The 24,493-nt window shown below is 29.7% G+C and overlaps 1 protein-coding gene across 1 annotated transcript; it reads right to left on the reverse strand.

The window, feature by feature from the left end:
* Positions 1-13: 13 nt before the first annotated feature.
* On the reverse strand, positions 14-24,493 carry LOC141527628 (uncharacterized). The gene is made up of 7 exons (XM_074243199.1): positions 24,310-24,493; positions 18,078-18,225; positions 15,792-15,902; positions 10,604-12,315; positions 8,021-8,775; positions 2,666-3,182; positions 14-1,254 (listed from the first exon to the last, which is right to left on the reverse strand). The coding sequence occupies exons 1-7, from the start codon at positions 24,491-24,493 to the stop codon at positions 923-925; spliced, it is 3,759 nt and encodes a 1,252-aa protein (XP_074099300.1). The 3' UTR covers positions 14-922.

The following is a 24,493-nucleotide window of genomic DNA, read 5'->3' on the forward strand; positions in this document are numbered from 1 at the left end:
AGAGATACTTTTATTTATTTCTGTCAGCGCTCAGTACTTTCCGTCTTTATTATTTCCGCGTTTGTAATTAAAACAAATTGCGCACTGAAAAAATTTTCAGTAAATATTGTTACTGCACTGACTAGTAACATGTAGGAGATAACATCATGCGTACTTATGAGATTACTAATCGAGAGATGTAATATAAGTTGCAATACCATTTACAACACTAACCGATGATAAATTTTCAAATTCAATTTAAAAAAAGCGTACTCAAAAATGTAGCGGTTAGAAAATCTAAAAATTAATTTTATAACAAATTCGAGAACCATATTTCAAAAATCTGCTCTCGGAATTTTTTTTTTTTTTTTTTCGGCGTCTTAAAATAGTCTTAGTTTGTGTCACATTTAAGATCTTAAACAAACGACAATTTTAAGACGATTTTTTTTTACACGGAACATTAGTGTTTTTTTCTCCACTGAATTTACTTCAAGATGGAGTCAATCGTACTTACAATGTAGTATTATATCGTTTACGATAAAAATAGTATGGCTACAAGTAAATATAAATTTGTTTAGTGACGAGAACAACAGAAGTTGTTTATTGTACACCAATCAGAAGTTATCGTGCTACATATTTAAACTTTATCATGGTAGTAAATAAAAGTACTGCTGGGGCTGAATACTCTACAGTGTCACTTATGCGGATACATATGTTAATGCAATAGCCTCAAATTGTACTAAAATTTTAGTAGTTTAGTGTTGTAAATGTTAGACAACTTTTTTTTTCGAGCAGCAATGTAACGGAGTATTACTCGAATGGGAAATGCAAATAAAAAGTAAGATCGTTGTATTAGCAGTTGTATAAAAATTGAAGAAAGTATTATATTATTGTTATATTATATTACCTTAATGCAATGCGATCAGATGTTGGAGCAGAAATACTAGGTAGAGTTGATGCTGAATCTGATGAGAAAAAGGAGGAAAAACAGGAGTCGCTTGGGTAATGGCGGTCGTGAGAGGTGTCCAGGGCTTAAGGCGGACGCTTGGCAAGCAGTGTGAGGCGTCCCAAGGGTAAGAAGCACTCGATCTGACGAGTAAGACGGGGTGGTTTCCGTGCAGACTGCTCGTCCAGCGAGGCTACGAAGTTGTCGTGCATCTGACTGGGAGGCTGTGTGAATTTGCCGGGCCTCACGGAGCCATCGACGTAACCAGAGACTTAGCCATGCGATCTCGCAATCACACTCCAGGGGATTCCCCGACACCTGAAGACCACCTGGAGAATTTCAAATCCTATAAATATATATTATATACTCACCTAAGGACGTTTTCACACTACTTCTAAGATAACTAAAAAGCAATAATATCTTTTATTGTTATTTTTTTTATTTTTATTATTATTATTATACCGACTTTTTTATACACATAGGTTAGTTTTATTTTATATACTTTACATTTATTGGTGATACTGAAGGTAACAGACGTCTAACAATTTTTTTTTTCGGCAAAAAATTATTTTTTAAAAAAAACAAATGTGTGAAAGAAAATTTTTTTTATAAATTTTTCCCAATGAAAATACGGTTCATTTTGGGAAGAAGAAATTGTCAGATTTCTAACTCTTTCAGTATCATGTCTTGTCTATTTTATGTTATATTATTTTATTTATATTAAATTTTTTGGGCGAAATTCTTTTTTTAGCTCGAAAATTATTTAAATTTGTGATACGAAAAGTAGCGGACATTCACTGTCGGCTACTTTCAGTATTGATTATTCTATTTATTTTTTTAATTTACTCATCAAATTCCAAATAAAAAAAAAAACTATTTATGAAAATTGAAGAGCAAAAGTAATTAAGAGAGTATGATAAAGTATTAAATTAAGAGTGACAAAACACGATTTTTAATTATGAATTTAAAAATGTATTTGATGTATATAGTAAAATATATATGAATCGAAATTTTTTTAAATGATTAGAGTTATTTATTTTGTCATAAAAAAAATTAGAGAAATTTTTTTTTTTTTTTAATAAATAAAATGTTAAATCTCATTACTAAATCATCTAACATCTCTAATAAAAATTTTAATAATTTCACTGATTGGAATAAGTGGGAATATTTTTTAGATTTTAAATTTCAAATATATCCAGAAAAATATAGCTTCAAAAAAATTGAAATTAATATTTTTTAATAAATTGATAAACTGTTTATCTTGAAACTACTTAAAAAAAAATAGACCAAACATTTTCTGTCACCGTATAAAAATAAAATAAAATGAAAATTACCGAAAACTTAAAAAAACTTCAAATCGAGTGACGTAAATAAAAATAGTGGTAAATTTATTTGATGTGGACACTAAAAATACAAATTGGAATTAAGACTAATTAATGTAAAAATCCAAATTAGAGATTAAAGATAAATATACATATATATTATAAAATAACATTTGTACGAGTAAAAACAAATTAAAATGTAAATGACTATTGAATACGAATAATTGTACAGTAAAAAAGTAGAAAAAGGTTGTCATGCTGATGCGAACGAATAAAACAAAAATCATGGAAAAAAAAAAAACAAAGAGAAATAAAATGTTTGAAAATGCATAATGGATGTGTAGATGTGTACGTATGATAAATTGTAAAATAAGTATTAATATGTAGAAGGTAAAGTTTGTTTAATAGTTATAGTTACCGGCAACGAGATTCGTGCCAACAGTTTCCCATGAGAGATTGCCGTAGATGACTGAAGGGCTGAGCTCGTTGATATGGTTGTTGCGTAAATCAAGTGTAAGCTGGGACATGGTACGTGCCAGCGATAAAAATATATCCGACTGGAAGCGTCTTACGTGGGTGTCCTTGATTCTGAGAATAAGCTTCCCCGCCTGTATGGTCAAAAACGCTTCGGAGGAAATCGCCTCAAGCTCTTGACCCGTTATCGTAAGCTCCCTTAGTCGTTTTGTAAAAGTATTATGTATCTGCGTCGAGAGAACTTTCTCTGTTACTTCTATCTCCACTGTACGTAGAGGTAATCCACTTAAAACTCGTTGTAAATTAAAATTATCAACCAAAGGCCACGTCTGGATGCTCAGTTCTTTCAAGTACTTTAAGTAACGCAAACAATCATTGTCGATAAATTTAATACGACGCAATTTACGTAATACCAGACTCTCCAAACGTGGATACCCGTAGAAAGTCTCCTTCTCCAGAGCCTGAAACAACGTTAAAGAAATAAAAATTTAACACACACACATACACACACATACACACTATCACAAATTGATTTTACGAAATGGGAAATGGGATACTTAGAAACTTTTGTACAAACAATCTAGTTCGCTCCAGTCTTTAGCCTTTTTTTCTTTTTTACTCTGTTTAATTAAAATTATACTTGGTAATTCTTTTAAGTATAGGAGTTATAGAGTATTTAATTTCTCAATGCTCGCCTCAAGTGTGCAAGACATAGGACAATTTATTTTTTAAATTGCTTTCCAATTATTCAAATACACTACTCGCTAAAATTGGTGCTTTGGGAAAACAAAATAACGCAACTTCACGGAATGCAACTCTGCGAAAAATTGTCGTAAGGTGGAAAATGGAGACAAAAGAGAGGAAGCTATTTCGAAGATTACAGAAGGAATAGTCTTTTGTATAAGTTTTTTCTGAAAGCCAAACAGAATTAATAAATATATTTTTCCAATTGTATTTTGTAACTTTTATACGGTCAAATTTGTGGAAAAATTTTTTAAGGTTTTCAATTTATTTTTTTAATTAACTCTGAGAAATACAAGGAAAATATAAGAACTTTTTCTTTAGAAAATTTAATCGTGTTTTTTGGGAGTTTTTGTATATAGCGCTCTCTACTGTTCGTACGTCTGTATGTATGTGTGTGTGGCCGTATGTAAACCTCTCATAACTTTTGAACGGTTCAACCAATTTCATCGCAGTTGGTCCCATTCGAAGAGGCTTGAATACAATTTGGACCGATTCGAACCAGTGAATTTTGAGAAATTTAAAAAAAAACTGCAAAAAAAATTTTTTTCAAATGTAGTTTTTTTTGAATAAGTTCGACATTCTTAGTTCGATCGATTAAAACTCAAAGATTCTTTATGAAGCTTAAAAAACTGCGTTGAATGCCGCCAACCGCATAAAAATCGGTTCATTTATTTAAAAAATTGTGGTTTGAAAATTCAAAAATTGTGTTTTATTAAACTTGTATCAGACTTTTGAGCTCGGAGAGCTCAAAATGACACAAAAATCATATTTGTGAGTTCGAAGAGCTCAAAAACGTAATAAGTGCAATTTTGAGCGCTTTGGAATGAGGAATGAAGTATGGAATGAGCAAAAAGTTGCAGGGATGGCCTTTGTGATCAACCGTTTTCCTATTTTTTTTTTTTTAAATTTTTTTTAAATAAAAAAATCCATTTTCATCATAAAATAATTTTCTTAAGTATGCATAATTCCTAATAACTGAACTTTTTATAGATTTATCAAATCAAACTTTAATTATACCTCTGCTGTCTCTAGTTTATGACTATTCAACAATTTTCGAAATTAACTCACCGATCTTGTTTTATGTTTCTTAACTATTAATTTTTACATAGAATAAATAGGTCACCGGTTATTGTTAGCCTAGACTTTTTAGAAGCTATTTGTGTTCTCCGGACAATATTACATACAGTATTCAAGGAATACATAACCACCAAGTAAACTAGACCATAAAAGAATCATTAATAAATTCATCTAGATTGAATGCATTAATCATCAATATGAACAAGATTTTATAGACCACTGCATCGTGGCACGACTTTTCAAAAGCAAATACTAACGTCTTCTGTACGAAGAATAATTACTGTAATTAATTAAACCCACTGGACATGCACATAACCCGGTGAATCCGTAGTATTAATTATTATTAGCTGATGATATTGCGTCGTTAGTATATTGTACGTTGCTTAAGGGCGAGAGATTACTCCGGGTGGCTCAAGTATGTGCTTACCTTTATAATCTTGGCTTTGACCATAATCAATAACCACTAACTCTAATTACTGCTTGCAAGCTCTAGTCAAGTTAGAAGTTTCTTTTAGTTCAGGAATGCTTGACAAAAATTTTGATATTTTGTTAATTCGACTCTTGATCTAATAAGTCAAGTTTTTCTGATTAAAAAATCTAATTTATAAATAATTTTAATTAATAACAGAGGTATAATTAAAAGTCACATTCATTTTGATTTTTAATCATGCGTAAATATTTTTTTAGTAAAACATTAAATAGAAATTTATGATGCAATAAAAAGTAATTCAATAAAATTTTATTATCAATGGGAACAAATTGATAACCAAATTTTTATTAATATGAATATCGGATAAAAAAACAAATTATCAATTGAATTTATTCAATATACGGAAAATAAAACTTATTGGTTTGAATACTCGTTCACTAAATAAGATATGATAGTAAGTTGTAAAAAGTTAACATTCGATACTTTAGAATTTTATTTAACAGTTGATAAATTATTTATGTTTGTGTCTTGTCAATAAACTACCCTAGTGAATATAAATAATATTACGTGGAAAAAATACAAAAATTGAGATATTCTTCACAAATTTTTTCTTCAACATCTTCTTCTCTTCGAAAGGGTCAAAGATGAAAGTTGGTTTAATTTTAAAAAAATTGAACTAGATAAAGAGTTTTGGATTTAAAAATTTCTCAAATTAAAATTTTTGAATTATCTTTCATCTCAGTTTTGATTTTCCACGCAAGCGGTTACTATTATTTCAGATAATAATGAATATTTATAGGGAATGATAATAGTTGTCGTTCCCGATTTGAATCAACAACATCAAAGTGAATAGTAGTTAAATCATTGGCTAAGGTGATAATCATTAAAAATAAACGATAGTTATTATTACCGTAACATTCTATGTGTAAAGAAGACTTGAAAATAAGAGTCAGCTTTTTGTGCCTCAATATTTATCCAAATAAAACTTATAATTATTAACTTGAATAATTACATGATTAATTTAAAGCCGTGTTACTAATAAAATAAAAAAATCGTTACAATAAGTAGAACAAACTAAAATTTTTATTGTTGAAAGAAATCGATTATTTAAAATATGTAAGAGATAATTCGAGATTAAAAAATTGTGTAACAAAATAAAATATTGTGGCGAATAAAAAAAAAGCTCTGCTAGCTTTTTCATCTATTACACTTTGTTTAACTCATGCGCAGATATTGGAACTTTTTAACCTGCGTTGACACCACAAATTTTTCTCAACATTAAAAATTTTTGTTGATCGATTTTTGATACATCAATTGAAGAATTATCGTGAACCCTCGATCTGAAAATGGGTTCAATAATAAACAGAGTTGCGCTTTTCGCGGACGTTTCGCAATAGAGAGTACACAGAACAGCAGAGTTTACTTAATTAGAGCAATAACGGTAAAGTTGTAACAGCAAACTGCTTCATCAGCTGATCAATTAAAGGATAGGTTTTGAATGCGTTTACCCACTTAAGGCCTATACAATCAACTACAATGCAGCCTCTCTGTCCTGAATCCTCTATCCGCGTGCATTTAAATGTCTATTATTAAGCACTAGACAATTAGATTTCGACAATTGGTCTCTCTTTGCCTCAGGTATTTACCTTTACCTTTGCTTGTGTGTGGGTAAGTAGCAAGGGTCAGGGGGAAGGGGGCGAGGAAGGAATATTGTTTTAGTATTATATTAAACTAGATAGTTTGATTAAGCAAACGAGAATGTTTGCAGAATGTCGGAAAAGCTGAACCTGTAGCATTCTTAAGACCGATATTGTCGGCGGTATTTTATCTCGCAAAACCGGTAGAACAATATTTTTAAACCGGGATGGGTTTCCGAGCAGATAAACCCGGTGAGTATTTTAGAACAGAACCGCAGCGTCCGCTTTTAAAGCGACCTTCGGAGGACTGAGGGTGGAGGGTCAGCTAGAAACGTCGAGGGATTAGTACACAGAGCAAGGGCGCATTATAGCCAACCGAGTTTAACTAAAACTTTCCTTAGGATCACGTGGTCGTTTTATAAGTGACTCCAGCGTACCCGCTCGATTTAATAAGGAAATTTCCAATAAACTTTAATAATTACAAATGATAGTTTCGAAATAGAATTAACGTATTTACTTCACACAGTAATTAACAGTCCAGATGATCCTTTAAATATCGGTGACAATTTTTTAACTCACTTAATTTAATTAAAATTATTGAATTGTTTAGTGGTTGATTTTTTGGGATTTATCTTTTTAATCGTGAATAGTAGAGGATTATGCGCACAAATCATATTTCAATTTGCTGTGTTGGTAATATATCTCTAGCTGGATTATTGATGTTTATTATATTTACTGTAGTAAGTCGTTAATCATTTTTAGTGTTATTTTTTTCCTATTAAATGGTAAATTGTTTAATACTTTTTCATCTGTATTTCGTTGTTATTATTATTATTCAATTATACAAAAAAAATTTTTTTGCAGCAAGAAAAAATATTTTTTTGAAACAAGAAAATATTTTTTTGAAACAAGAAAATTTTTTTTGAAACAAGAAAATTTTTTCTTGTATATTCTTTGAAAAGGATAATTGTCTTAAATCAAGTAAAATTTCCTTAAATGAAGAAAAATTTATTAGTTCAAGAATTTTTCTACTCAAATCAAGAAAATGAAGTTCTTTAAAATTATATACTTGATTCAAGAACATTTTTTTTCTGTGTATGCCGACAATATTAAAAAAAGCTCGATTGTTGAACCATCACTCGAATATTGGACAAATGATAGACAATCATAAATATCATTTTTTGGATTCTAATAAATTCAACGTAACTAGTAAAATTTCCGTACCCCTAAAATTTCAAAAATTTTTGTATATTTTGAAAAGTAGCAATACTTATTTATTTTCTATAAAGTGGACAACTTATTTTCTAAGTATTCAGATAAATCAGATAAACACGTGTAAGAGTGTCTATTTAATTACATAACGAACTAATAATAGATAAATGTAAATAGACAAGCGTGACTTGGTACTAACCTCAATGGGGTTGTCCGATAGATCTAGGTGTCGTAGAATCCTTAGTCTGACGTCTGGGACGGCATTCAGGGAGTTGTTAACGAGGCTCAATTCCTTGAGGGAGGTCAGATACTGCACATTGGCCTGGTCAAGAACTTGAATGGCATTGAATGACAGGTCGAGAATATTGAGATTGCTCAGTGGTAAGACAGGAACTATTTTCAGACCGCAATTAGTCATGTATAGCCGCTTCAAATCCGGTAGATAATGAAACAGCTCCTTGAAGTTAGCCTGAATGTAATTTTTCGAGAGATTAAGACTCAGGAGTCTGTTGAGCGCAACAAAGGAATTGTCGGGCAATATTGTCAGACGATTATCCGCGAGATTTAAGTTAATAAGCTGAGAAACTGGGAATGCAGATGAATCCAAGTGTTCTATTAAATTTTCAGCTAAATTTAAGTCGCGCAGTGTGTAACCCACTTCGAGGAATGCTGCGGAAGGCACGATACTGATTCTATTAGAGCTCAAATCCAGTGTCTCGATACGTGTACCCTCGAACACGTCGCGGGATAACGATCTTATGTGATTCCCTGATAAATTCAGGATACGTAGATTACGTAGATTACGAAATTGCTCCGTAGATAATTGCGACAGTGAATTTCGGCTCAGATCCAATTCCTGTAAAAATGATGTCCCGTGGAACGTCTGCTTTCTTAATGTCGACAGTCGATTGTCTTGGAGGTTTAGTGTCTCCAGATGTTCCAATGCAAATGTGCCTAGAATAGTAATCATCTTATTTTACTTTATCCAATACAAATGATTGATAACATATTTTATACATGGCAAGACTATTTCAAATGGAATTAACTTTTACAACTCCGAAAAGACTAGAGATGGTTCCTTCAAAAGTCAACTTTAAAATGTATATTTAATATTTTTTGAAGCATAAAAATAACGAATTATATGCAGAGTAGAGTGACGGGTATCATTTCGTTCGACTTTTTTTAGACTTCTCGAATTAACTTTGCAGAAAAAGTCATTCGTCGTCCGATTATTAGCGATAATCCCATAAAATGTGCATTTCTGTCCATGTCAATTTCACTTCGGTCTGCTATTTTTATTTTTTGATCATTATAAAAATTAAACATTAACGTTTAAATATACACTATGATAATTTGATTCTATGAATTGAAATTGAGATAAAATAAAATTTTATTCTCTGTGTTCTGCGGTAGAATATACTACAACTACTGACAAAAGATGACAACATCTATCTCTTTTACTTTCAGATAAACTCAGACCGTAAATACAACCTAAAGTTTATTTTACTTTCAAGGATACTACTTTCATAGTTAGCTCTATGAATAACGTGTTATGTCTTTTGTAATATTAGATCAAAAGTCCAAAACACACATTATGTTTTATTACTTGATATAATCCACTCTGAAAAAAAAAAACTTGCTTTTCACAGACTTTAGGAACGAAACTTAACCGGCAATTTGGTTAAAAAGCACTCAAGAAGTTAATTTAAAAAAAGGTTGCAAATATTTCTTTAAAGGGAGTTAAATTAGTTGATTAAAAAAGGAATTAGGCAATTAATAATGGGTTATGGTTGTATCAACTAAAATCAAATTTTTATTTTCAGAGCTGAGTGATCATTAGGTAGTTTAATTTAACCGCTTTTTATATCATGATTTTTAATGGGCACTTTAGTCAAGTGCTTAACTAGGATTATTCCTTCAGTGCACTCGAACATGAAAGCACCGCGTCAGAATGTTGCTTTAACACACACTGTGACACATATACAAACTTATCTGCATGCAGTCATATATGTAGATATATACGTACTCATACTTTATCGTATGTACGCAAGCACATAAATACATGAATATACCTTACGTTTTAGAAATGTCACTTTGAAATAGAAATTACACTCGACTACCTTTATTCCATTTGTACACGCATATGTTAAATGTTAGTACATTCGTATCCAGAAACAGCAACAACAACTTGTAACTTGATTATCCTGCACTTCATTAAAAGCTTTTTCTTTTACTTTTTTGTGTTCATTTTTTTTTTTTTCATTTTTACAGCACTTACGGTGTCATAAAACCTATTGTGTAAGGTTAATAAAAAACTTACTAAATAAACTCGAGACATAAAACACAACAACTTGTGCAGTGAAAAAGTAATAAAACAAAGTATAAAAATATAATTTCGGAAAGTGGATACATTCAAGAAATTAATCATTTAAATTTAAAATTAGATAATGACTTTAAAACAATTTTTTTGGGGGAATATGAAAAATTTTAAAGGATTTAATTATTGGGATATTTTTTACGAGTATGGATTACTTCTATTTTTTTTTTTTAATTGAAAATTGATATTTTTGAAATAAATTTTTTTATTTTTCTGAAAAAATTGTAATAAAATAAATTTTTTATGTAATTTGTATAGGATGAAATATTTCGTAATCTACTTCTAAATTATGACCAAGAATTGATTTGTTTTCATAACACAGATGTAAAAATAAAATTAAAAAAAAAACGTACCATCGTGCAACTAAGAACAAAACAGAAAAAAAATGTTTTTTTAAAAACTCACCAGGATGAAGACTAGTAAGATAATTGCCCCTCAAATCGAGAGTCCTCAAATTGGGCAACCCATCAAACGTGTCGCTGGGCAGCGTAGTAATGTTGTTGAACCCCAGATCAATTTCCGTGAGATTGATCAGTCTGAACTCGGAATTAATAACCGAGATTGAATTGAAAGAGACATTTAGCGAGAATACTGATCCACCGCACTCAACAATAGCGTCGAGATCAAGAGTAGTTAGACCGTTAAATTCCAAATTTAGAAACCTGAGGGCAGACAATCGTCGAAACGCGGCCTTCTCCATAGTAGTTATTCGGTTGTAAGCCAGCGAAACAGTCACCAATTTCCCACAGTCTTCAACAGTCCCACTTGACAAATAACTCAATCGATTTCCTGTCAGATCAATCGTCCTGAGTTCCGTTAAATTTTTGAAGGGGTTAGCCGGTAGCTCTTCTAGGTAATTATACCCCATTTTGATGTCACGCAATTCCCCGTGAACTTGCGGCAAAAATAGGTTGTCCGGGAGATAATGCAATCGATTCGACTCTAAATTAATGTAACGGAGTTGGTTGAATGGATAGAGGACATCCGGTTCTAGTAAATGGAAATTGTTGTTGTCGAGGACCAGCCACTGCAAATTGGTTAGCGGAAACAGCGCTGATTTTGGATAAATGTCTGTGGAAAAGGCGAAACTCAGTTCGAGCATTTCCAGGGTCTCTTCTGTTCCAGCGAACGCTTTGTCGTCTAACTCGGTCAATTGATTGAATGACAGGCTGAGTTCTTTAAGCTTGTAAGCGCCCTTGAAAGTGTCGGCTTTTAGTTTTGACAGAGCATTGTTCCGCAGAAGGAGAACCTCGAGATTGGTTGCCCACTCAAAGTCCCCGGGAAATACGTGGGTAATCTTGTTGTAACCTAAATTTAGATGCTGGAGCCTTTTGCAAGGAGCGAGCGCTCCAACAGGCACTGCTGCTAAATTATTCGTCGCTAAAGACAGGACTCGTAAGTACCCACTGTATGATTCAAAAGTGTCACTGGTGATATTGTAAATATTATTATTAGATAGGTATAGATAAGCGATCCTCTTGAGAGACGACAATGCACTCGGGATATTATCTAGATCATTATTATCTAAATTTAGGTACTCCAAAGTATTTTCGAGACCGGTAAACGCTTCCTCATGGATGTAACTTATATTGTTTGATGACAAATGGAGCCGACGAGTTTCGAGAAACCGGAAAACGCCAGATGCTATTACTGACAACTTATTGTTCGACAAATTAAAATCTTTAACTATAACTTTTGATGTTAAATTTTTGTTTACGGTGTTACTAATGACAGATGTCGTGATAACTCGAATAGACTCTATTAAATTGTCACTCAGATCTATCGATTCGAGGGAGTTACTTCTTAAGGACGAGGGTAACTCTAGTATTCTAATAAAGTTACTGCGCAGATATAGCCAGCTCAGTGACTCTAAATTGCTAATACTCAGAGGGAAATGAGTTATCAAATTATTGTTCAAACTTAGTGTACGGATGTTTCGAGGCAGCGACTCTTCTGGCACTTGTTTTATGTTATTATCATCCAAATTGAGCGATATTAAATTTTTAAAGTGGGATAATACTCGTGGAAGCTCGGTTATGCTGTTATCGCCGAAATATCCGTTGGTCAATGTTTCTGACACGTGGCCCCAATCAACGTCCAGAGTTGTCAAGTGATTACTGAAAAAGTCAATAACGAAATGGATATAAATGTGTGTTTAATTAATCCGCTCTTACACCGAAGGGGCGGAATTAAATCCCTACTGTCAATCCTGCTAACTTTTACCTTTCGGGGGTTTTTAAGCTCGCTTTTAAAAGTTGTTGCCGGGTTAATTTTTTTTTTTTTCCTGACAGTGTGGTCAAGTGTTTTATCATTAAATAATTATAGCGCGTAATTGTTTTTAGTTTTTTTCTATACTTGCTTTTAGTACGCTGGGAAAAAATTAACTTTAGTCAAAAGGAAAATAATCTTTAATCTCGGAAATTATTAAAATTTCACTCTTGCTTGAAAATGTTCAATTTCAAAAATTCACTCGCAAATCAGCAAAATAGTCCGGCCAAACCTGGAGTTATAAATTAAATCAAACATTTTCTGGGAAATATGAAATTTCTAGAATGTAATATAAGTAACCATAGTTGATTGAAGATTCAATGATGTTTATTCAAGAATTTCAAAACTATTTGCTTGGATAAAAGATATTTCTCTTAAATCTAATAAAATTTACTTAGACCCACAAAAATTTCTTGGCTTAAGAATTTTTCTGCTTGATTTAAAATTGCTCAAAATGATTTTGGTTCAAGTAAATCGAGATGTTTTTGTGTCAGTATACGATTAATATATTCCTTCAGAAAAATTTCAGTTTGCGATATTAAAATAATGAGAAAAACCAATATATCCACGAGAAAATATTATGTGAATGTGCAAATCCAACAACTATAAAGTATCAATATTTTTTCATACATGAAATGAGTACAAGCAATTTTTATTCGTATGAATCTATATAATATCTGCTTTGGAACAAAATGAATAAATTCAACATTATGATGATGAATTTTTTACGTAAAAACTGACAAATACTTTTCCCGATATTTAATCGAAGGAACATTATCTGTTCTAATTTTTTTGCTTCAGAACAAACTCTTATAACAAAAAAATTAATTACACGACAATAAATACAATAATTCAGTGACTTGTAATAATTGATAAATTAATGTTATCAAAAGGATTGGTTGGCTAAAAGCTTATTTATAAGGTTGAAACTCGAGATATATAATTTTTAGTACCCGTAAAATTATTTAATATAAAATACCACTTAAATATATTTATTTAAAATTTAAGAATTAAAAATACCACATTTACATTTGCAAATTATGTAGGTTGAGAATACTCCAATATATTCCGTATTCACGTTCGGTTCTATACGATATGTAAATGTTGCCTTTTAATCCCGAGCTTCTTGATTTGAACTTTGCTAAATTTAAACTTTTTATGTAATTTTTCAGTCAATATAGATGCTCGCAATAAAAATAAACACATGCAAACAATCTTTAAACCTATTTTATGCCTTTTTTGTTTTTTAATTCATCAGGCTTCGATAATATTATAAACTGAGTATAAAAACTTTTATTAGATCAATATTCGTATTACTAAAATTTAAAATCTGAACCTCAACGTTTTAAGGTTTTTTATCTTTTAACAATTCCCTGTTAAAAATAATTATTTGTTTATTATGGTAAGAATTTTTTTAATGAAGATAATTTTTTTTCCATAGTAATTAATATAATTTTTTTTTACTGAAATAAAGCTGCAAAATCGAGAGTTCAAAGTAACGGATAAAAAAAGTTTTGTGTAAAATAGAAATTTTTTTTTTAGCTTAAAATTTTCATAAATTCATGTAAGCTCTTGTAGTTAAAAAACGTCTCATTATATAAATTTAAATATATTCAACGCATCCCTTTAATTAGGAAAAAATGAAGACTTTTTTTTTTTATTTATAAGTATGATCTTTCCTTTAACCACTTTTTTTTTCTTTGTAAAAAAAAAAACAATTTAATTCATTAAATACTAATAAGATTGACTGCTTTTTGTTTATTATTACGAAAAATTATTTTTTTAAGTTTTTATGATATATAAATAGTTTGAAAAAAATTGATACAAGTTGAAAAGACTTTTTTAATAAAGTTTAAATTGTAAGTTTTTGGGTAAAATTCACTTGAAATTATTCAAAATTAAGAAACCAAAAAAATTTAATTCTAAAATATTTACTTGAAAAATTTTTTTCCAACTTTGACAATATTTGAGATATTAACAATGAAAGAATCATAATTAAAAATATATTATCAATAATGAATAAATATAAATTTCGAATCTTTGGATAAGCTCAAAAATGCTACATTTTTTGAAAAAATCAAAATTAAAAAACTTTTAGCCAATGTATTTTAAAATAAACTGTTTTTGTAATTTTAATAATTACCGAAAAATTAAAAATTTTGAACAAACTCTATCTATACGTTATTGCCAATTGTTTATCTTCTCAAATTTGTAATTGAAAAAATTTTAATATTTAAAACAGTCTTTAATTAAACTAAAAAAATTTTACATCTAAAAATTAAGAAGCCGACAACGATGAATATCAATTAAAAATAATTAAACAAACCGAATTTTTTTCGCGAAAGTCACTCCCTGAATTCACCACTGACGGCTAGATTCAATAATTAAATCAGTTATCTTTTATTTGATTTTCGTAACAGCATTTTCCGGGAGATAAAAGTTTAGTATGATAATAAATGATAAAATCAATTAAAAGTGAATTATTTTTTTTTCAATAGATTAATAAATGGCTATTGAATATTTTTTTTTATGTATCTATTGAGCAATTCGGGGAGGATTATTTAAAAAAAAAAAAGGTTTATAGATAATGGAGGGTTTATTTCATTTCATAAATGTATATATAACTAAATATGATGCTCGGAAACGAGAAATAGAATGGTATAACCGTGGCAAATATAACCCGCGGGCAATTAACGTATCGGATACTTTTTAATCCACGTAACGGGTGTCTGAAAAAAGCTGTGTCGTGGTTGAAAAAATCCATAATATATATCTATAATGCCCGGTAAGGTATATAAATATAAAATATATTACCGACTTATATTAATTATATATTATATACATTGTCGATCAAGTGGTTGTCGGTGTAACGGTACGGAGTGAATAAAACAAAACCTAAATAATATTGAATTTCAATAAGATTTTTTATAATTGATATTCGTTTACTAAAACTTTTTGTTTACTACTCGTTATGTTCATGAATAATAAGATTTCTTCCAGTTCTTCTTCTTCTTCTTCTTCTTATTCTAGGTCTTTTTTCTTTATCTGGCAGATAAGAGTTTCAGATGAATAATTTTGAAAAATAATAAATTATTAAACAAACAGAAGAGTTGAATATTGTTCGCCCGTAGAAACTATTAATCGTCTACTGACGTAAGATCGATTTAGGGTAAGAGCGTGACAACAGTCAAATCTAACTTATACTTCTGGACTTTACGCTCTTTTTTGTGTGACTTTGTCGTCTTCTTATACTTTTACTTTAAGATTTTTCTTTCTTTGGTATACGACTACACTCAACTCATTTCTTTTACTTTTTCTTTCTTACCTGTGCATGTTGAGCCAATTCAACTTTTTCAATCCTCGAAGTGCTTTGAACGGCATTTCTTCCAGGGAGTTATAGCTTAGATCCAGTGATCGTAAACTGCTCGATACTTCGCTGCAATGGTCAAGCAAAGAGATATTTTAAAATTAAAAACCGCCGTATTGAATTTTTTCCAATAACTTACGATTTCAGGCGATATTTGTGAAACTAATAAATATTGATAAAAAAAAAAAAAAAAGGCTGCTCAGCTTTGATATTTTACTTTTACGTGGGTATGGATTCGAGATTTGATCTTTAGCAGACTTGAAATTTATTACATTGAATTTAGAGTCGTTTATTATTTTTTTTATCAACGACTTATTAGCACTTTTTAAATGACTTTTTTTTTTTTTTTTAGTGAATTTAGGTCACGATTCAGCTAAAAAATTTAAGCGGATTTTTTGTTTGTAGGCCGAGTAATCCTGTTAAATTGTAAATCGATCAGATATTTTAACTTCGTTGATCGGAGTCATAATTTCGGCTCAAAGGAATTTTTTTTAACGGTTATATTTTTAGTTTAGAACGAAATACTTTTAAAAATAAAATTGTCAGGTACGAATGTGTTCGTAGTATTTTTTTTTTTATTTGTAGGGAGAAAAGAAAATGGAAACTGTTTTACTTTGAAATAGTAATACACTAGTGCTTCCACTGCAAAATTGAAAAAATTGAAGTTTCAAACAGTTATTTCAATAATAAATAAGTTTTACTTGATAATATTATTACTTAAAACTATATTGCTACTGTATACGCTGGAGTGTTATACTTTTTGTAAATATCACGCATCAATATGAAAAATTATAACAATATTGATAATATTTCATTTGTTAAAACATAGCATAACAGAAAAAAATAAATATCGACATTATCATCCGATAATTGTATTCCTTAATTTAAAATTATTTCAATGAAAAATTAGCTAATCAAATAATCAAATTTAAATGAATAATATTGAATGACTTTTCCCGGAATTAATACCATTTTTTTTAAACACGGAGTGTTTTTTTTTTCAGGTATCATGCATGTGTTGAAAGGTAATTAATAATGTATAAAATTAGATCAGTAACATAAATTATAGAATAAAGTAAATGATGCTGACTTTTTACGGAATTACTATTGCTTAATATAAAAATTAATATTTTATAAATTGTTAATATTTGTCACGGCTTTATATGTAAAAATTTTAGTGAATATTTTTAACCTAGTTTCAATGATTATTTTCGGTAAGATATATGGAATTTTTTTTTCCAAAAATTCAAGCCTCAGAGCGTGGTAAAATAAATTTTTATATTAAATTAGTTAATAATAGATCACATATATCAAAAGGTAGCCGATTAGACAGTTATTGAAAAGATACGGACAGCCGATATATCTTACGAATAAATGTTCTTTTCAAAAAAAAAAAAAAAAATTATTACGATGTTTGGATTCCAATATCACTCATGTAAGTGATAGTTGTAAAAGGGTGATTAAAAAAAATCTTTTTTTTCTCTTGAAAACAAACTCAAAAGTTCCGTTTAAATATAAGAGTGAGCTGTTAAAAGATAAGCTTGATATTAATATTAAAATTTTGCGCGTCGCTTTTTTTCAGGCTCATTTTTATGCCTGTACATAACTTAGAGCTTGTTTCTGAGTAAAAAAATTTATTTTTTAAATCACCCTGGGTAATAATAAACATTTTAATTTATTGTCATTTTTTTTTCTTTTTTTGTAAGGAGAATTGATGATATTTCGATATTTTATTCACAACGCTACGATACAAAATCAGTGACAGAATTTCTATTGAATGAACATTAATTTACCTAAGAATAAAAAAAAACGACTCGATAAAAAAATTAAAAAAAATTAGACCACTAATAAAAAGTTCAATCCCAGGTAAGAAAATAAATTATCATAAAATAAATAAAAGGTAAAAAATTAGAATGAAAAATAAAGATCGAGTGAGACCGAGAGCCCAAGTAATCGATGAAAGACAATTTCCGTGGGCGTAAAATACACCGGGTCGCGATCAACAAAACTCTAAAATAAAAAACGGGGAAGCAAAAAAATGAAATAAAAGTACAAGTGCAGTAACTCTATACATATACATATAACCCAAATCGATGAAGATTGGAGAGGCAAGTAAAGAATAAAGGTCGAAGTAGTAGAACTCCATTCTCCATACTCCATATAATACTATTACTATAACTATTACTATAGCGTAGCTCCTAAAACAGTATTACATACATATGAGCAAGTAGTGCAAACACTCACACGAGAGACTTCTCCCCGACGGTGGCCAGACGATTGCTCATGAGCCCGAGCGCCTCGATTCCCGACAAGCTCACCAGTGCGTCATTTTCCAGCGCCAGCATCCCCGATTTCACGATGTCCAGCTGCGCCACATAACTCACCGATACATCTGAGGATAAATAAAACTTTGGATAAACTTTAATTTTCATCTCGTTTTCCTTCTCTTTCTCTTTCTCCTTTTCTCTCTTCTTCTTCTGTATCTAAACTTATTCTCAACTCTTTTTCAGCTCCTCTTTCCGTCTTGGATTTTTCAGTCAAAGATCAAACAAACTTCTCTTTGTTGAGTCAATAACAAAAGACTGAGACCTCTGCTATGAAAGTTCTCTTCGTCAACAATAGATTAAATGTTTTGTATATAAAGTACTTAAATTATTTAACAACAATAATAGTAATAAGACGGTAGGCGGCATTGGTCCGAGAAAATCGGGGATATAGAGGGGAAAGGGCCAGAAGGTAAAGTTAAAGTGCATTGTGGTATCCCTGTACACCGCTTATTGTTTTCCATTGGACATCCGTATTAATGCTTTCTCCCGGTATTCAGGAAATAATGGATATAAATTGTGAGGAAAATGTAGTATTCAGTATGCTAGTCTCCACGCTACCCAATATCCACTGCACACCCTTCATGCATGCATTATATATTCTAAACAATATTATTACTATTATACTATAAGCAACTATAAGCACAGTTAGGATATACTGCACTGTGAAAATTTACATTAATTTTTACTTTTTATTGTTATGTACACAAAAAACCGGTGTAAACGTTTATAATACTAGACTAGTTAAATTTTAAGTACAATTTGAGGTTATCGTATCAACATATGTACCAGCATAAGTGACACTTTCGAGTATTGAGCCCCAGTAGGACTTTTATTTACTACCATGATAAAGTTTAAATATGTAGCACGATAACTTCTGATTGGTGTACAATAAACAACTTCTGTTGTTCCTATTTCTACACAAATTTATATTTACTTCTATCCATACTATTTTTGTCGTAAACGATATAATACTACTTTGTAAGTACGATCGAGTCTATCTTGAAGTAAATTCACTGAAGAAAAAAACATTAATGCCGTCTTAAAATTTTTTTACTACACCGTGTGGTATTTAAAGACGTAATCGTAGTAATCGTCTTATATCATTGTAAAAATGTGGTCATTAATGACTGGTACACTTTTATGTTCTGTAAAAAATAAATTTTTATTTTTTAATAAAAAGTATCCTTTGTTAGTTCTAATACCTCCAACAATACGTGTACAAAGTTTCATGATGATCGGTTAAGTAGTTTTCGCGTGAAAGCATAACAAACAAACTTTCGTTCACATTTATAATATTAGTAGGGATTGAAAAAAACTTTACATTCAACCAACCGATAAAAATATGAATCAGTCTAATTATTTTTTAACGTGATTGAAAAAAATATACATATTTACCAATTGAAAATTAGTTTAATAAATTTAGGACACGTAATATTTTTAATTCGTCATCTGCTTTTATTTAATTGTCGCTTAATTGAGAAAAATTCTGACTCTAAATACATGATACATTATATATATATATATATATATATATATATATATATATATATATATATATATATATATATATATATATATATATATATATTTTAATCATCCAAACTTTAACTTTTTCTAAAAGTAATGAAATCTAATAAATGCTATTCAATAAAATAATTGAAAGCAAAAAAATTGAACTATATTGTGTAGCAGTAAAAGTTTCATCCGTAATTTATCACGGAATAATTTTTACTAGTTAGAGTTGTAAATGGTATCGCAACTTATGCTACACCACTCGTCTAGCAACCTCATTAGTACACATAATATTATCCTGGATATTACTAGTCAGTGCAGTAGCAATAAATAAATGAATATATATTCAATACAACAATTGCAAGCAGTAGGATTGAACTCTAGTGTACAGTAATAAGAGTTATACTTTCACTACAAAATTCAATATATAAAAATCTCACAATAATCATCTGTACTATTGAGTAAAATTTTTACAGAATTGCAGTGAAAGACACTCGGCTGCACTACCTCGGGCAGGTACTGTAAAACAGTGGGTTTTTGTGCTGAAGTAGTTATGAATTTACCAGTTTATAAACCGCCCGCACTTTTAAAATTATTACACTGGAGGATCGTAGCCAGTAGGGTATAGCAAAGGAACTTGGAACGGATTAACGCTAGATTTTAGGGGATTCACAAGATGTTAAAAGTCACTTATCATTCATTAACTACTGCACTATATTACACCCACATTCATACTCATGTTTATGGATATAGTTACCTTAATTATATCCGGATTATAAATATTTTTTTATAATTTCATTAAATAAAAACAAAAATACTCATTAAAGTTTGTGGGAATCTTTTCATGTATACAAATATTCGGATGTATGGATGTATGAATATGAGTCGTGTATACTGTATGAACTGTGTTGGTATGAAGACTAGTGTAGTAAAGTAGGTTGGTACTCCAGACAGAACAAGTGTTTTTACGTCGAAGTACTCGGGAATATAGTTAAAAAAATGTTGAAGACTAAATTACGGAAATGTGTCTCTATATCCTTTTGAAAAGTGCATACGAAATAGTAAATGTACATTCATACTTTATACCTGAGAATAAGGGTTTACATTTATATTCGTGTGGATAACTGGTATGGAAACTCTCCATATGTGTGAGAAGATGTACATGCATAAACGTATGTTAAGGTGTAAAAGAAAAACGCGAGAAAACGTGTATACAATTTGAAAAGTGATACGAGATGTCTTTGATGTGGTTTCCTCGGATGTACCTCCTAGTCGATCATCAAAGGCATCCCCTGCGTTTTTGTGAAGATATATATGGTTGTATAGATGAAAAAAATATGAGTGTGGTGCGGCATTGGATACGTGTACGAACTCTTGTGTAAAAATCTGGTGCATATGGGTGCGATTGTACATCAAGTGGTGGACTTGTTTTTTTTTTTTTTGCTTCAAGTATACAAGAGTACAATGGACTTTATTGCATGAATGGAACGTGAAATTTTTTCGCTCGAAAATTCCGGCTTTATTACTCTATTTTTATTCCTTTATACTTAATAATTTACACCCTTTTATTGTTACAGTTATTACTTAAGGGAAAACTCGCCTCGGAATAACATTTTTTGAGATTTCTGTAGCTAGATCTCGAAAATTATGTCAGGGATTTACGACCCGAAATAGTGTGTATTGTACATTAATTGGGACTTACTACCAGATAAGCGAGGGTTCTCAAAGAAGACTATATAATTTTGAACAATGCATGTAGAACTTGCAGTGGAAAATAGAAGATGAGTTTTGGTAGGAGTTAAGTAATTAATTTTGTTGCTTTTGCAAGTGTTTGAAAGGGTTGTTTTTTAGAGGATTAAAATAGTATTTTTTTTTTATTATAATAGCTATTGCTTCTATTTTTAATTTATCAAATTTATTATGAAAAAATATAATTCAGTGTTTCAAATTTTTCATTTTATTTTCAAAAGCTCTGCGTCTTTATTAATCCGTGATAGTTTCTCGCGACAAAAATTTCTCATGCAAAAAAATTATCGCTCAAAAATTTTTTTCTCGTCTTGTGCCCTTTTATCATGGTTTGTGGGTGTGTTTAAGAAAATAATACCGAATAAATTTTAACAATGAAAAATAAAGCCTTTAAGAAAATATTGTATGACAAATTACCGCTGAAAACTTTGTCGCGAGAATTTTTTGTATGAAAAAAAATAGATGATCACCATATTCAAAAGATACGAATTTTTTTTAAATTTATTTTTAATCCGAACTCACCCTCAAGTTGCCAAATTCATTTTCAAATTTTTCATTGTTCAAAATTTAGAAATAGTCCAAAGTTTTATTTTTTTCTCGTTAGAGATTTTTAATATTTTAACTTCATTGAACAAACAAATTAGAAATTAATCGAAAAAAAAACTATGTTGCATTAAAAAAAAAAGTTTGAGTTCTCTACTATCAAATCCCAATTCGCAAGTTAACAGTTAGTGTACTGAGAAAATTTCCACCTATCTATTAACTCATATGTTTGCGTTATTCAACGATGAGATGTGAAATTGAAATAGACTTGTGCGTTGAACGTGTATTATATTATCAATTAGTGTACATTGGGTATTTCGTTAATTATATAGTTTTAAAAATTTGTTTGATTAATTAATTGTTACAAATTCAATTGCAGTATATTAGCAGTAAATAGTAATAAATTGTTGTATTAATATTTTATTTATAATAGCGTTTATAACTTCTTCTATATCGTAACTTTTTACTTTTCAATTTTAAGAAATCCGTTTAAAAGTGGAGCTCATACGTATTGTGGACGGACTAAAACTTTATATAAGTTTAAAGCTTATACAAGTATCGCTGTGCTACTGAAAAAATATTGTGGTGTATTAGTGCATAGCCTGTATAAATATTGCTATAGTACCAAAATGTATCGACGACGGGCTTAAATTTTTTTCTTCAGTATGTAACTATGAAGCTTTTTAAAAAAAAAATTGTTGTCTGGCATAATCTAAGTTTATTTTTTTATAAAAATCTTAAGAAGAGTTTTTTTTGTTAAACCCTGTCATGCAATAGTGTGGTAAAGAATTCTCATGGCACTTATTTAACACACTAATGCATGACTCATTTTCTAACATTTGATGTAAAATTATTTGACTGATAAACGTTAAGTAAATTTAAAAAATGGATTTGGTGGAAAACTACCTTAAATACCTCGGTAATATTTCACTTAAAAATTTTTATTTGCAATTCTGGCAAAGCATAATCATAGATACGAAATTTTATAATTAATAATCGCAAAGTTTATTTCAATTCTTATAACTTCCATTTTTTCTGATAGCCATTTGGACTTTTCTCGACAAACATTTCGTCATAAGTAATAAGTTTTTTATAAATTGATATCAATTTCGAAAATATCTCGAAGCGGTTTGCATTATGAGTCATGTAGAAGAAAATATTTTTTTTTATTTGCTACAACTTATACCCTAAGGCTAGTCATATAATATTATACCGTATAAAAATAAAAATAAAAAAATTAATACGATTTATTTTAATAATATAAAGAAAGAAATGTTTCATCCACCTTATTAATTCTATTATCCAAATTGAATGACTTGTCAAATAAATAACAAAAAATCTCGAATAATAACAATAGTTAAAAAAAAATCAAGGAAACAAAGAAGCTTTTATTAAAAAGGTGTGTTCATATTATGTATACACGATATTAGTATTAATTTTTTCATACACTGTCTTATTTTTTTTTTTAAATTTCTGATAGAAAGTCCTGTTTAGAACCTTTTAACGAAACTATTATTAAAATACTATACACAAAAAAAAAAATATTTTTTCACTAACAATATTTCTTTTTATGACAACAAAACTTGTTATTGCTCTGCTATTCACACTTTTGATGGCTGTTAAAATCGATAGAAAATAAAATAATAAGTTTTAATTATTAATTTTCTTTCTATATCTGTCAATTGATGACATTAATTAATTAATTTCAATATTTTATTGAATTAAACTCGCAACTAGGCTAGGAATTGTTCTGAGCAAAGTATAGGTATCAAATGTTGTTATTTTAATTTGAACAATCCTTTTTTTTCAGAGTAGATGACAGCAAAATCAGCATGTATGTAAATTCAAATAAAATTACGCATTTAGAAATCACTCTGCCAAAAATCCGTGTTTACTACGGAAGAAAGAAGAGTTTAATTTAATTAAACTCTGGAATTTCATTGGATGACATTGTGGGTTTGAATTAAAAATTCACTCCAGATTTTTTAGTTTATATTTTTGGTTCTTAAAAAAATTATACTGATTTTATAATTTTTGAATGAAATAAATTTTTATTAAAAATCTGCATTCATAATTTTTTATAATTTCTATCAGTAGAATTTTTTTTGTTTTTCTGTACTAATTTATTTACTAAAAAAATATTGCATGCCGGTAACTTTCAACTTCATGTTTTTGATCGATTAAAAATTAAAATATTTCATTACAAAAATAAATATTGACAGTTGAAATAATATTTTATCGAGCGAAAAATCCAATTTTGCCAGGCTGGCTTATAAGAAATCATATTAGGATCTCATATTTTAGGAGAAGCAAGAAAAAAATGATGTGATTACATATTATTGACCTACCGGGAAATCGAGAAAAAGAAACACCAAGGCAGCTGATGTCCATCCGTGTAAACTCATCCTCGTCCTGTAGCCAGCAGAGACACATAGAATTGAAGGCACAGGGCACGTTGTAAGACTCGAGCGGGTGTACGTGACATTGTAGCAGAATTATCGTAAAGTAGAGGAACTTCCCAGTGGTCTCCAT

Source organism: Cotesia typhae, unplaced genomic scaffold (genome assembly GCF_013202065.1).
Source record: "Cotesia typhae breed Kobodo isofemale line unplaced genomic scaffold, CoteBio_Ctyphae contig_4, whole genome shotgun sequence".
Lineage (NCBI taxonomy): Eukaryota > Metazoa > Arthropoda > Insecta > Hymenoptera > Braconidae > Cotesia > Cotesia typhae.

Bases quoted from the DNA above. Each gene is read 5' to 3' on its own strand.
- LOC141527628 (XM_074243199.1), bottom strand. From the start codon at position 24,493: ATGGAGACCACTGGGAAGTTCCTCTACTTTACGATAATTCTGCTACAA. The intron at 15,903-18,077 runs GTGAGTGTTTGC...TGACCATTGCAG, and splicing joins GTCGGGGAGAAGTCTCTCGT to CGAAGTATCGAGCAGTTTAC. The intron at 1,255-2,665 runs GTAACTATAACT...GAAATTCTCCAG, and splicing joins TGGCACGAATCTCGTTGCCG to GTGGTCTTCAGGTGTCGGGG.